The sequence below is a fragment of the Thalia democratica genome, chromosome 3, assembly GCF_965202585.1.
Source record: "Thalia democratica chromosome 3, ktThaDemo2.hap1.1, whole genome shotgun sequence".
NCBI lineage: Eukaryota > Metazoa > Chordata > Thaliacea > Salpida > Salpidae > Thalia > Thalia democratica.
In genome coordinates this window covers 56376901-56390668 of record NC_139167.1, presented here as the reverse complement: position 1 = coordinate 56390668, position 13768 = coordinate 56376901, and the positions used below count along the sequence as shown (strand labels likewise).

At 30.8% G+C, this 13768-nt stretch overlaps 1 protein-coding gene across 1 annotated transcript in view; it reads right to left on the bottom strand.

Moving 5' to 3' along the window:
* Positions 1-2230: 2230 nt before the first annotated feature.
* The window catches only part of LOC145832436 (lipoxygenase homology domain-containing protein 1-like), a 42846-nt gene continuing 31308 nt past the window's right edge, over positions 2231-13768 (bottom strand). The window contains exons 35-53 of the mRNA XM_082939752.1: positions 13396-13544; positions 12960-13088; positions 12368-12530; positions 11779-11933; positions 10444-10637; positions 9950-10071; positions 9660-9777; positions 9361-9457; positions 9069-9175; positions 8744-8868; positions 8293-8498; positions 7370-7583; positions 6753-6914; positions 6376-6517; positions 5388-5512; positions 3612-3800; positions 3050-3244; positions 2612-2766; positions 2231-2389 (exon numbers count right to left, since the gene is read on the bottom strand). Of these exons, the coding sequence (XP_082795878.1) occupies positions 2231-2389; positions 2612-2766; positions 3050-3244; positions 3612-3800; positions 5388-5512; positions 6376-6517; positions 6753-6914; positions 7370-7583; positions 8293-8498; positions 8744-8868; positions 9069-9175; positions 9361-9457; positions 9660-9777; positions 9950-10071; positions 10444-10637; positions 11779-11933; positions 12368-12530; positions 12960-13088; positions 13396-13544 (2906 nt within the window). The remainder of the gene's footprint in view (positions 2390-2611; positions 2767-3049; positions 3245-3611; positions 3801-5387; positions 5513-6375; positions 6518-6752; positions 6915-7369; positions 7584-8292; positions 8499-8743; positions 8869-9068; positions 9176-9360; positions 9458-9659; positions 9778-9949; positions 10072-10443; positions 10638-11778; positions 11934-12367; positions 12531-12959; positions 13089-13395; positions 13545-13768) is intronic.

The following is a 13768-nucleotide window of genomic DNA, read 5'->3' as shown; positions in this document are numbered from 1 at the left end:
GAGCGCGGGTTGGAAATGTTAGTATACCGCAAAATGGCCAGCCTGACTCAAGCCATGCTTCACTTGAGTTTATGTAACAAGCATAAAAACTGTTATTATCAAATACGATTGAATACTAAAAATAAATAAACAAAACTCCGTTTAACAAACACGTCTTTCCTAAAAAGTTTAAAAGTGGTAGCCCGCAGATTAAGAAATATTTACAATAAAATTGAAATAGGAAATGTATTTACATATTTAGAACAACGTGTTTGGTTGTAAAACTTTCGTGCTTTCCATTATGTTTACATGCTTCTATTTCTCGGTTGACAATTTTGCAGACGAATTTTTTATAACCAATTTCGAGTAAGCTGAAGTTTCGCAGATACTCAAAATCAGATATTCGCATTTTTGAACACTTATTAGCTGTAAACAACTTTTCGTAAAAAGTTAATGGAGCTTACAATTCTTATTCAATTTAGACAAAAAAATCTTAAACGATTTGTTTATCTGTTATAACCAATTTCGTTAGTAAGTGGCATGACAGCAGAGTTATAATGTATATTCAAAAAAGTATATATTACTTAGTTAGAAAAATTAAGAATATTTTTGTATACAAAATCACAAGAGATTTTTTTGTTGTGTTACAAATTTGTTTGAACAAACCTTATTTTCCAATGCTTGTGAAATAGATTTTAAAATAAGTTTATATATCAAAAACGGTTAACACTGCCAATAGTTTTTCTTTTAAATTTATTAAGTATCTAATAACATAGTTTGCAAGTATGTTTAAATTGAACTTTACTAAACTAACTGTTAGCTTTTTTTGAGAGTTTTAATCACTGGTGGTTTAAATTTTTCGGTAAATTGCAAAGGTCTCATACAACGATTTTTATAAAACATAGCTAGATTTGAACTAGTAAAAAAACTTTGGCTCTACCAGGCATACTGAACTTCTTTATCTAATAAGTATATAAATTTCGGATATATGAAAGCTGTGGTATTCTATTTTCAAGTTCATTTATATCTTATTAGAATTAGTTATTAGTTTTACGTTTTTCGATGTTAGTAAATATAAACGGGCTTTAAATCATCGCCGAAACAAAATCGTACTGCAAATAAAAAAAAGATGAAACTTTTTTTCACGTGCTAATTAGTACAAACGTTGGCAAGCTAGTTTTATGTTTATGTTAAAGACTTTCAATAGTTAATTGTCCTGAAAAATTGTGTAGGAAAAACGTTTACTAGAAATGAAAACTTTTGCTAAAAAAATAACAAGATTTGGTATATGTTTACTTTTTATGATGTCTCAGTTGAAATGTGTACAAAATTGAAGTAGATACAATTATTTCTTGTATTGGTAAATGCAATGTTTGTTAAAGATTACTATTAGTAAACTTAATAGTTAATAACAAAGATATTTACGAAAAAAAATTTAAATTAATTTATGTAAAACCAGAAAAAAAATCCTTTTATGCTTTTATTTTATTTGTAAAAAGAAAACAATACTTAAAAATACAATATGAAATTATAACACAGTAAACCAAAAATATGGACGAATAAAAATGCACAGTGGTATAATAACTAAACAGTGATCAAAAAGACGGATGTTTGTAAGTACACAGGCATAATAATAATCTCAATCTTATCAAAAAAGTACCCTTTAGATGTGCATATAAACGATATAAGAGGTATATGCTTGATCTAATAAAAATAATAGTAAAAAAGGACACAATCACAGTTATTAAATACAACAATGGTACAGATTTAAAATAAATATTACAATAAATTTATTGAAGTTAAACTTTCAAAAAATTCTGTAACAAAATACGAATTTAATAAACTTTCAAGCATTACAAACAACTTTATCTGAGCAAGTTGTATAGACAAGTAAATGTAATTAAATGAGTAATTGTGCAACAAAAATTTAAAAATTCAATTAAACAATTTACAGAAATACAAGGTAAAAAAGGTTACTTGATTAAACTGAAAGTCAAATAAGTTATTTGACAAATCAACTTTTATTTGATTGAAAAACATAAATACTAATAAATAGTAAAAGGCAAACTGTAAACATCACCTTCTGTAAAGATAAATGCTTAATTTATGCCTACAGCTTCAAAATAGACAAATAAAACAATTAACAGGATATTTCAAACTACACAATTATTGAAAACAAACTTGATTAAAACAAACAAAATTTACTGTTTGTAAATCAAACGTTTAATTAAAACAAACTTTTAATAAAGTGTTATTGTTTTGTGGTGCAGTCCCGGTACAGCTGGTTGGCCTTCTTGCTTCCGATCCACTCTCTGCAGGGAAATACCCACGTGTGAGAAGGACTTTTTATCGTGACACTTTCGCACAACCAGTCCGCGTTGAAGCCACTGTCGTCGTGCTCGATGCGAATCTAAACAAAAAAAAAAGAAATGCTGCTTTGAAAAATTGTTACTTTTTAACAATAAATTCTAATAACTTTCTTTTATTAAACCACAGAATTTGATTAGCTCACATTTTAATAGTAGATACACTTATATTTTTTTAGTGTAAAACATAACTGCAGACTTTTTTCAAGTCACTTTTTATCAATAAGTTAGAAATACAGCATTTATTTTGATTAAAAACAACTAACTTTGTTGAGGTCGCCGAGATCAACGAGTTCTAAAGTGAACTTGTCGGTCTGATTTCTCTCGAATAGATCCCTGAACCTTCTTTTCAGGGCTCTCTTCCCCGAGTCACCATGACTACCGAACATGGTCAGTTGCACGTTGGCGTCTGTGCCCGCCCCTGTCAAGTATTATTTGTGTTAAAATATTATACATTTATTAAATTCCTTATACAAATTGTGCTTCGTATGGTAGTCGGTTTAACTTATGAAGTTTAAACTTACCTAAAATGTCAGAAAAAAACTATTCCAAAGAAATAGGTTTTGTAACTAATCGAATTCACGATTTACTACGAATTATAAAGGTATTTTTATTAAACTTAAATGCTAAGTTTTGTTAAAAATCACTTTTAAGAAGCTAAGTATGTTGTTTATTTCTAACAATACCGCTAAACATATAAACACCTTTTTCATCGGCGGTTTCCACGACAACTTCGTACTTGATTGGCTTCAAACTGGCCAATGAGGGCTTCTTGATTAGTTTGCGAGTAGTGAAAGTTTTCTCCTTATTGCTCGTTACCCACGCGTTGCACTCGAAGTCAACGTGGAAATTTTCGCTTGAAACCGAAATCTCCGCGATGTTTGCTCTGTCGTTTTCCTCTGTTTTGTTTTAAGTGTAATTTGTTATTTAAATTTTAAAAAATTAAAAAAAGTATGACGTTAATTATTTATTTGTATTCATAAAAATATGTTCTTTGCAAACATTTTTTAAACATAGTCACCGGATAAGGAACCTATTAAACTCCACAGCTTTAGACTTCAAAATATAGTTTATGTTAGAAAAGAAGGTAGAAAACAATCGTCAGAAATTGTTAAAATTGTAAGAATTGGTTAAAGATTTTTAAAGTCAAATTAAAAAAAAATAAAATTTCCAATATGACCTTAACTAGTTATAAGCATTCTAAAAAGTTATATTTAAAAACTATTTCTATAACTTTACAGAGTTTCAAAAAAAAAATCAACTTACCGATGAGTCCTATTGTGATCTTGCTGACCGCCTCCATCCTTTTCCCTTCCGCTTCCAAGTGATCTCCCACCTTCTTCATCCTCATCCTCCTGCTCCTGCCGCCCTCCCCGTCATCCAGCACCATCCACACTCCTCCTCTCGCCTCCCGCTTCCACTTCACGTTCACCTTGTACGTGACGCGCTTCTTGTCTGTCGAAAATATTGTTACTTGTTAGCAAATCACTAATAACGTGGTAATTTGATGCGTGGGTTTGTCAATTGTCTAGTTTTTAAATATTTCTGAAATGATAGTTTTGAATAGTCTGAAACAATGTCGGTCTAAAAATATGTATTACCAAAAAAAATTTTTAAATGACATATTATATTTATGTAATTTATCCGCTGAAGATTGTGGTTAGTAGGTCTAAATACGTTAAAGCAGTGCTTCTGAACCTTTTTTTAGTGGCAGAACCCTTTTCCAAAGTTCAACTTTTCCGCGGAACCCCTAATTTAATTTTACATAAAATGTTTAATATAATATTTCCTGCAAAAAACAAAAGAATTTCAGTTAAAAACGATTTTTTTTGCAAAACTATATCATTGTTAGAAATCATACCAATTGTAATAGTATTAAGTCGAGTCAAACTCAAAGTGCGCCAGAGGCAATATGTTTTTTATGATTCTATAATAAATAAACTAAAACAAACATGATTAATCTCAACGTCATAAAAATATTTCCTTGCATAATAAAAACAAAATGAGAGCTACAAACAATAACGAAATGAACATGAACCTAATCGAATTCACAGATTACTTTAAAAAACGGGTAAGATGCTTAACGAAAAATAAATAAAAAACATTTAGTGCGAAACTTGAACTTGTCTCTTAGCAACAAGCATGTCAATGCGCGGCTGGATTTTGGATAAACTGTGACGGAGACAGGCAGATAAGGTTAGAGTCAGCATACAGTCCCTTTGCTTCGTTTTAATGTTTGTTACATGCGAAAAGCTGGACTCGCAAAGATAAGTGGTGGTGAATGGTAAAGAAATTTTACTGCACGCTTTGCTAAGACGGGGTACTCTGAAACTGCACATATCCAAAAACCTAAAAGCTCTTTTCCTTTGAAACTCAATTTTAAATTACTATCTTAAGATAGTTGCAGCAATCCGTTTTCTGTATCTGTAGGAAGATTCACTTCTTCTGAAGCAATATCACACATAAAAGGAATCGAAATCCATAAATTACCGATGCAAACATCTTCAGGAAAATATTGTTTAGATTTTATAGACAAAAGATCAAGGTGGTTGTATATTTCGTCAGAGAAGTTGAATTCTATGCATTTTTCATGGGCCTCATCAAACCGGTGAAACATCGCAAAACTACCATTGCCAACCTTTTTCTTCCAAAAGTTAATTCCATTTTTAAACGCCTCAATCTTGTCTGTCATGACAAAAATGGAATTTTGCTTCCCTTGCATGAGATAAGCTAGTCTGGCCAAAAAAACATCATCTTCAAATAACTTCACTAATTCTGAGCCTTCATCTTTAAGAAAGGTGAACACCTGCTTCTTTAATTCAACGACACGAACCAGTGTCCGCCCCTTCGACAGCCAGCAAACTTCGTTGTGATAAAGAAGTCGCAGATGGTCAGCATCTAAACTTTCACAAAGTTCTTTGAATCATCTGGCCTTTGTGTCACTTTTCTTTATAAAATTAATAGTTTTAATAGACGCTGAGAGAACTTCTTGTAAACAAGAAGGAAGATGTTTTGTTGCCAAATTTTCTCTATGTAAAAAACAATGTATCCATTTAGCTTCAACTGCTTTATCCTTCATTTTCCTCACTCCACCATTTTTGGACCCAGTCATAGACGCTGCACCGTCAGTGCAAATGCCGACACACTTATTCAACTCTAAACCCTTGCTGATGAAATAATTTTCGACACATTTCATTAATTCAACAGAAGTTGTTTTTGTGAATAATTCTCCATAAAATAATATATCTTCGTTGAATCCTTCCTGCCCACAATATCTAACAAAAACGAGTAACAAGGCTTTGCCGCTTACGTCAGTAGACTCGTCTAGTTGCTCAGCATAAAATAGGTTTATGACAACTTTTATGTGTTCCATTTTTTTGAAGTTTTATGATTTATGTTTTTTTTTTCTTTCAAATTTATTTCTTAAATTTCGAAAGGCTTTGCGGAACCCCTGAGAGGCGTCGCGGAACCCTAGGGTTCCGCGGAACCCCATTTCAGAAGCACTGCGGTAAAGCACTGGGATGTTATTGGGCATTTTGTAAAGTTTATTGACCACCTTGTGTATAATACTTTGGCAATATTAGTTACTAATAGTCTGAAATAAATTCAAATTATAAACGTTTAACTGAGAGAAATAAAAAATCTACGTTGCAGATTTAGTATGTGATGATTTTTCGTAAGTTATTTTTCTAATATTTTTATATGTTTAAATGTTAGCGTGGGAATATCATATTGAGATATCAGTGTAAACTAGGAGCTGACAGTTTAAAAGCTGTTATTGCAGTAACACACGAGGAAACTTGTAGAAGTTTTAAGAGATACTTTTATGCCAGACACTTTTTTACAATGCTCAACAACAAAGCTTCCTTTAATAAAGTGGACATTTTGGAAAGCGACCCAAAAGACTCTACAACAGTGTACGAAAAATCGAGAACTATAAAATCTTTGAACTACAGCAAACAGCCATAATTTTTTCACTATCAAGTTACTTCTGAAAATTAATCAATTTTCAACACATCGATTAATGTACAAGTTACCATTTTGAGGCGCATTTGTGCACACGAGCTCCCTGACGATCTGCTTGTCGTCCTCATCTTCCGCCAGCCACCTGTCGCACGCGAAATTGTACTTCACTCCCAAACACTCCACGTCAACCTGATCCAAGTGCCAACCTGTTTGCAAATATGTAAACACATTTTGTACTCAAGTGAAGATTGTATGAATAATAATAAAAAGCTGCTTAAGCAATTACTGGTTTCATTGCTTAAAAGAATTCAAACTAAAGTTGTAGTTGTGTAGATTTATAATATTTTTTTTGTAAGTAGAATGAACTAGTTTTTCTTTGACAACAATAAAATGAACTTGTTCAAGTTTAGTATATTAAAAATAAATGAAAGAAAAACAAACCTGCACCGAAGCCCTTTCCATCGTGCCATATTCTCAGCTTGTGGATGTTTCCAATATTTATTTTATCGTTGAAAGTGAACACGTCAGTCTGTCCTTTTTCGAATTTTCTGCTCTTGTCATCGTTTTCCCTCAACTTCAGTTCACCCGAATCTCCGTTTGTGCCTGTGGAGAAACAAATATTAAAAATATTGATCACTAAAGTTTTGTAGTTTATAAGAAGCTCACGTACTTCTTGGAAATTTAGACAGTGAGAAAAAAAAACGATAATTTAACAATTTAAAGAAATTCAAGTCTTTAGGGAAATTTAAAAATTGAAAAACTAATTTTTTCATTTTCTATTAGAATACAAATACCGAAAAACTTACAGTAAACGTTTAAGAAAAAATACAAAAACAATGTTTCTAAAATTTATAAATAAATACTTCAATAACTTAAATGTTTTTTTTTGAATCCTAACTTTCAGTCGAGGTTTAAACTAAGTTTCTTTATCATTTTTACAATTCAACGACATATAAAAAATTCACAATAGTACATTCTTATTTATCTAATAGATGGAAACATAGCATAACAATTAAAAAAAAAGATTTAGATATTCTATATATAAAATCAAAAGTTACCGAAAAGTTTTACGGAAACGTTGGCGTTGGTCCCGGCGCCCCTTCTCGAGCTGGTCTTGACCAGTATCCTGTAAGTTGCCGTGTCCAGCACTTTTCTCCCGCCCCTGTAAGCCGAACACTCCTGCGACAGCTGCTTCTGCCCCCTCGTCCTCGAAAGCCACCGGTCGAAGGGAAATACGGTCACCTTGCCGCTGTCCAAGTTCCTCACTTCGACCTGCATTATTTTCAGTGAAGTCACAACTTAAAAATTTTGAATTAATTTTAGTTGACAAAGTGATTCAAAAACAGTTGACAGTATGTACATATATATTTATTTAGAAAAAACTCGATCATATAAATAGAATCAATTTTGACAGAGCCCACTTGAAGGGCTTTTATATAATTTATTTTATTTAAAGTCTACAATTTAGTTATATTGTTTAGCAAAAAGCGATTCATTTCAAACCTACAGTTGATGATTGAAAATAATTTCATTGTCTTTATGAAAAATATGTTTTGTTATTTTTAAACTCAAATTTTCTAAATGAATTATATATTTATTTGTATATGTTTATATATATTGTTTTATGTTTAAAGATACACTTGTAATATATTAACTGAAGAGCTGTTCTGTCTAACAGAATAATCAAACAACATTTGTATTAGTAAAACGTAGTGTTATATTAATATATGTATATATAGCACAAACTGATGATTAAAGCATTTAGTTTTAAAAAACATATTGTAATAAATATATTTATAATTGTTTACTTATTAAAATACTTTCTTTAGTGCAGTTTTGTAACATTAATAGAAATTTATTGTTAAGCTTTTTTTTGTCGAGTTATATATTAACAAAAAGCTGTAAAGTTGCAAATTTGATATCAACTCAAAATTACTACATAAAGCTTTTATTTCTAAAAAACCAATAAAAATCCACGAACTTTTTCGCAATACCAATGCGGCCTTTTTCCTTTGCCCTCGTCCAAAGTCAATCTCACCATTCGGACTTCCCCCACATCTTCCATTTCCATGGCAACCACGTCGGTGCTTCCCCTCTCCAGCAAAATCCCCTCCTCTTCCGATTTGGTGATGACGTGTCCCGTGGAGGCGGAGTTTTCTCCATACACGTCCATGTTAATTAGGCAGTCTGTCGATGTTTATTGAAAATTGATTAAAACATTTACCAGAAATATATGTTTATTCAAATTGCTATTGGCTTAAAAACATTAATTCAATAAGATTTTAGAAAATATTTATCATTAAGATTTTTTTTTATTAATTATTACAAATTTAATTAGGGTAAAGTTGAATATATTTTTTTATGAATATTAGAAAAAAATACTATTTTTTTACTTGAAGTGTTAGTTAGGTAATTAAATTAATTATGTTAACCGGTTCCGGCTTGAGCAACGTCTCCAGTGTATAATGTGACGTCATAAGCAACTTTAGCTTTGTACTTGATTCTTTCCGCATCGCCGATTTGCAACATACGGGTCGTTTTACCGTCGTCAAATTCTCTGAAATGAGAACAAAAAGTTGTTAGTTAAGTTGTTTTTTTAGTAAATTCAATCTTATACCTATAAGTTACATTGGTTTACTTTTTTTTACAATAAAAAGTAGTGCACAAAAGTAAAGTTAAATCTCAGGTAATATTTGATAGAATAAATTGAAAATGGTTTAACTACCAAATGAGCTATTAAAAAAGTAAAAGTTTTACCTGGCAAACCACTTGTTGCAGGAGAAGTTGTAAGTTCTGCCCAACGTTGGTTGATCTACAATTACTTCTTCCACAAACCAACTTTCGTCCACTGCATTGTGGCCAATCTGTCAAGTCAATTGAGTAAAACTAACATGCATTTTCACTTATTTTTCTTTTTTATAAAATTTTTTTCAGTGTATTTAAACTCTTAGTTTACATTAACAAACTTTGAATTAAACAACAATACTTAGGTTGGTTATAAAAAAATATTACAGTTAAAAGTTACTTGTCAACATGTTTTGAAACTTACCTCAATTTCTTTAATTCTGCCAACATCAAGGGCATCAAAGCTGAAATTTTCCACCATTCCTTTCTTAAACTTGCCGTTTGGAGGTTCCAACTTGACTCTGTTGTATCAGGGTTTAAAATATCACAGTAAAACAAATCTATGAAATTTGTAGTAAACATTCAAAACTGAAAAAAAAAACTATAAGTAAAAGTTTACTGTTAAAATAAGATTTAATTGAAAGTACTTGTCAAAGTTGTTTTTAACAATTAGTTTATATTAAAATAAAACATTTTAACAACTATAAATCGAATAAAACAAACCTATGAGTGTTTTTCTTCCCACCCTTCTTGCTACTACCGTGTATTTTTATGAAAGCGTCAGATTTTAGCGTGCTTTTTTCCAGCTTGCCAGTTATTATTTTCACCTTGTACGGAATGACTGTTGAAAGTAAAATCTGATCATTTTCAACTACAGTTTTATTTTATGGTAAACTAAACATGCCTCATAATAATAATACTACATAGCGTACTAAATGTTACATGATAAACTAAGTTTATAAAATGTTAAATATTTGTAAAAAACTATTTTCAATTATAAATATTCAACTAACGCGGCCCTTCCATCTTCAAGCTGGTATCGGACGCAATCGACCTTCTGCTCACAGCGCTCCTGGTGGTCATCTGGCTCCTCCTAGTGGAAGTTTCGCCGTCGTACCCGACTACATACAGCGTTCTGTGGAAAAAATTTTGAATGATGAGGAAACATTTATCTAAAGTTTAATAGACAAGTTTTGTGTTAATACTTATCTTTATAAGCTAATGTAATCTAGTTTTTAAAATAAATTTGTTGAAAAACAACTCTTTGATGTTCAACAAAGAAAAAAAAATGTTTTAAAGAAGTTACTGAAAAAAAACATATCTTCAAATGTTTACAGGTTTAAAATACAAGTTTCTGTTTAGAATTAATTATTGATATTTTACGTGATAAATTTTAAAAGTGTTGACTGAGCATACGCAAATCTAAAAGATAACTAAAGATGAAGAACTTTACAACATAAACTCCGTTCAAAGCTAAATTTCACGACAACGTAACAACACGAAGTACCTGGATATCTTGCCATCGTCTTTACCCTTGGCCAGCCACCGCTCGCAGTGAAACGTGAATGTTTCGTCGCTTTCCAGGTCGACCACTTCAATTTTGTCGAGGAACCAGGCCGGGTTGATCATGGAGTTGTCGTGCCTCACCTGAAGCTTGTACAACTTTCCCAGATCCACCGCCTCCAACTTGAATATGTCCTCCTGTTCAACATTGTATTAATGAAAAAAATTGTCACTATATCAGTTTACGAATTTAAATGCAAATGGTTAAAAAGTTCTTTTAAATATAATCATCTTCATGAAAAAAAAAATTAGTTGACACTTTTAAGAGTTTTAAAACTAAGTAAAAGATTTCAAGGTTCTTAATTTAATTTAAACGAAACTTTAAATGAGTCGAGTTATATTTTTTACGAGCACTAAGTGTTTTAACTTAGGCTGAAAAAATATTAGTATAGCTAGAATTATTTACTTTTCTCTCTGTTGAGCAAACCTAATTTAATTGGTAGGTTTTTATGATATTGTTTTTTCGAAACTAACATGTAGTACTTGGCTTTGTTTAAACATATTGGCGTGAAAAATATTTTTATGTATTCCAATATTATTATAAATGCTCATTTGAAATCACATAGTTGCAATGTTTTCTAAAGTTTTATATTTTTTAAAAACAGTTTTTTTTGTGAAACATTAAAAATACTCTATAATACTAAAAAAAAAACTGTTATGCAAATAGTAGTAATAAATACTAATTAATAATCAAGTTATAAATATTACGGCCATTACTGAACATTTTAAAGCAGATCGACTTATTATAATATTTAATATTCTAAAAAGTTTTATACAAACATTTTAATTAGTAAATAATTTAAGTAGCTTGGTATTACAGCTTTTGGTAAATGTTTATACAGCTTTCTAAACAAAACGTCAGTTTAAGACGTGACCAATACAAGCAAATGCTTCTTAAACTTTATTTTGAGAAAAATAAATAAAATTCAAGTCATTGGCGATAAAACTTTTTTTTATGTCGCCTTTAAGAAAATTTCAAAAATCTTTTTAAAATGTATGCTTTATTCATTAGTTTTCAATAAAACTTATTTGTGAATAATTTCTACACGATTAAATTCAAACTTTATAAGTTGCTAATTCCTTTTACTCAACAAATTGATGCAAGACGTTTTGTTTATAGCATTGCCAAAAAATACGTTTTCAATTTATTATCAAAAACAATTTATATTCAGTTTAGTTTCACTTTACATGAAAAAAAAAAAGTTTCTAATTATTTTGTGACCTTAATAGCTTTCACACTATTTGTTAACACTGAATTTAACTTCAACAATCAACTGACTTTTCCTCTTTCGAATTTGTCCTTGTTAGTTTCCGACTTGAGAAGTTTCCGCTCGCCAGTGTCGCCATGGTAACCAAATATTGTGACGTACACGTTTGCGTCAGTGCCAGCGTTGAATACGTCACCAGTGTAGACGTGAACTCTGTAGCTTTGATCTGATGTTTTTATAAGTTGTATTTATAAAATGTATACAAACCATTGTAAAATTTGTTGTAGTGGAAACAATGATTTCTTTAGAAATTGCATAATAATATTTACTTCTATTTAATTATAATCTAATTTAATTTTAACACAAAATATGAGCATACAACTAAACCAGGCGTCAGCAGCCTATAAGTAAACTATTTAAAATCAAAAAAGTCTTTTTTTGAAAGGAGGATTAGTTTAAAAATCTTTTTTGGTTGCTCTAAAAAAATTACTATCTAATAGCTAAACTGTAAGGAATTAAATAAAATCAAATTTAAAATGTGGCACGTGGGTTTATTTTTTCTGACCTCTCTCCTAACGTTTTTATAACTCTCAACAAATGTTTCTTTCTAGAACTAAAATGTTTTTTTGACTTTTTAGATAAAACTGCATTCCCACTAACTACGAAGAGCGTCGCTGATGGTAGATTCAGACCGCTTCAGCTTCCCTTTCTTGGTAACGGTCTCCTTGACAACGGAGGTGGGTACCAGCTCCCTGACAATTTCCCCGTCATCTTCGTCACGAGCCAACCATCTGGAACAACCGAACAGGAAAGTTTCAGACCCCTGAAAAAAATTAGAAAAAAAATGAAAATATTTCGATAACTTACCTAAAGTAAAGTCAGGACTTCGAAACCAAAAAAATTAGGCTGATTTAATAAACTTTATAAATAATAAACTTCACCACACGATCAACAACAACAGCATCTGAGACAACCGGTTTCTTTCTTATTACGCTGTTGTTGTTGGTCGTGTGTTGAAGTTGAAGTTTATTTATGTTGAAGTGTGTTGAAGTATATTGTTTATAGCGAGAAACTTTTCAGCTTTGTTGATGATAACCGAAATAAATAATGGTTAATAAACTCTAGTAATTTTTAAATACTAAACAATAGTTGTAAATATAGTTTTTAATAGAAGTACAAAACTAAAAGTTAGAAAAAGTTTTAAAAAATATATAACTTGAAAACTGCTTTGTTTTTATACATAAAAACATACCTTGCTGTTTTCGAGCAACCTTCTAACTTCAACTTTTTCCAAATACCATCCGGACGACCAGCCCTTGTTGTCGTGACCGATCCGCAGCTTTTCTATTGTCTCCCCAATATCCTCCAACTCCAACACGAACTGCAACATTCAAATAGTTGTAATTTTTTTTTTAGAAACGTTTGAAAAGCGTACGGGTGTACATGAGGCTCAAGATTCTATTTGTCATGAAAGTTTTTAATAACAAGTATTTGTTATACTTATTTGTTGTACTAATTTGTTTACTAAACTTGAAAGCTTTTACGCATTCATGTTGAAAATAAATCAAAAGAAAGAACATTACTTCTCGGTTATAATATATTTTAAATTAACAAAAATGGACTACATAACTGAAATTTATAGTTTGTATCTGTCTTATAAAATTGAAAAAAAAGTTTACAAAATCTACCGTGTTTTCAGCTTTTCTCTTGAACTTTGACTTTCTCTCCTCCTTGTTGGAGCACAGATTGGAAACTTCAGTCTGCAGTCCTTCTCTGCCGTACAACTGCACGAACACGTTTGCGTCGGTTCCCGCGCTTGACACGTCTCCCGTGTACACTGAACAATTGTATTTAATAGAAAAAAACAATGTTATTTTTTTAGGTAATTTTAAACTTGAAAGGAAAATCAAAAATTTATCAGCGTTTTACTAACGATCTTGTTGACTTAAAATTAATAAAAACTACAAAAAAAAATCTTCACATAACTAATTAAATAATTTCTTTTTAATTGATCAAAATAGACTTTTAAGCTTTAAACTGCATAACTGGGAAAAATACGAA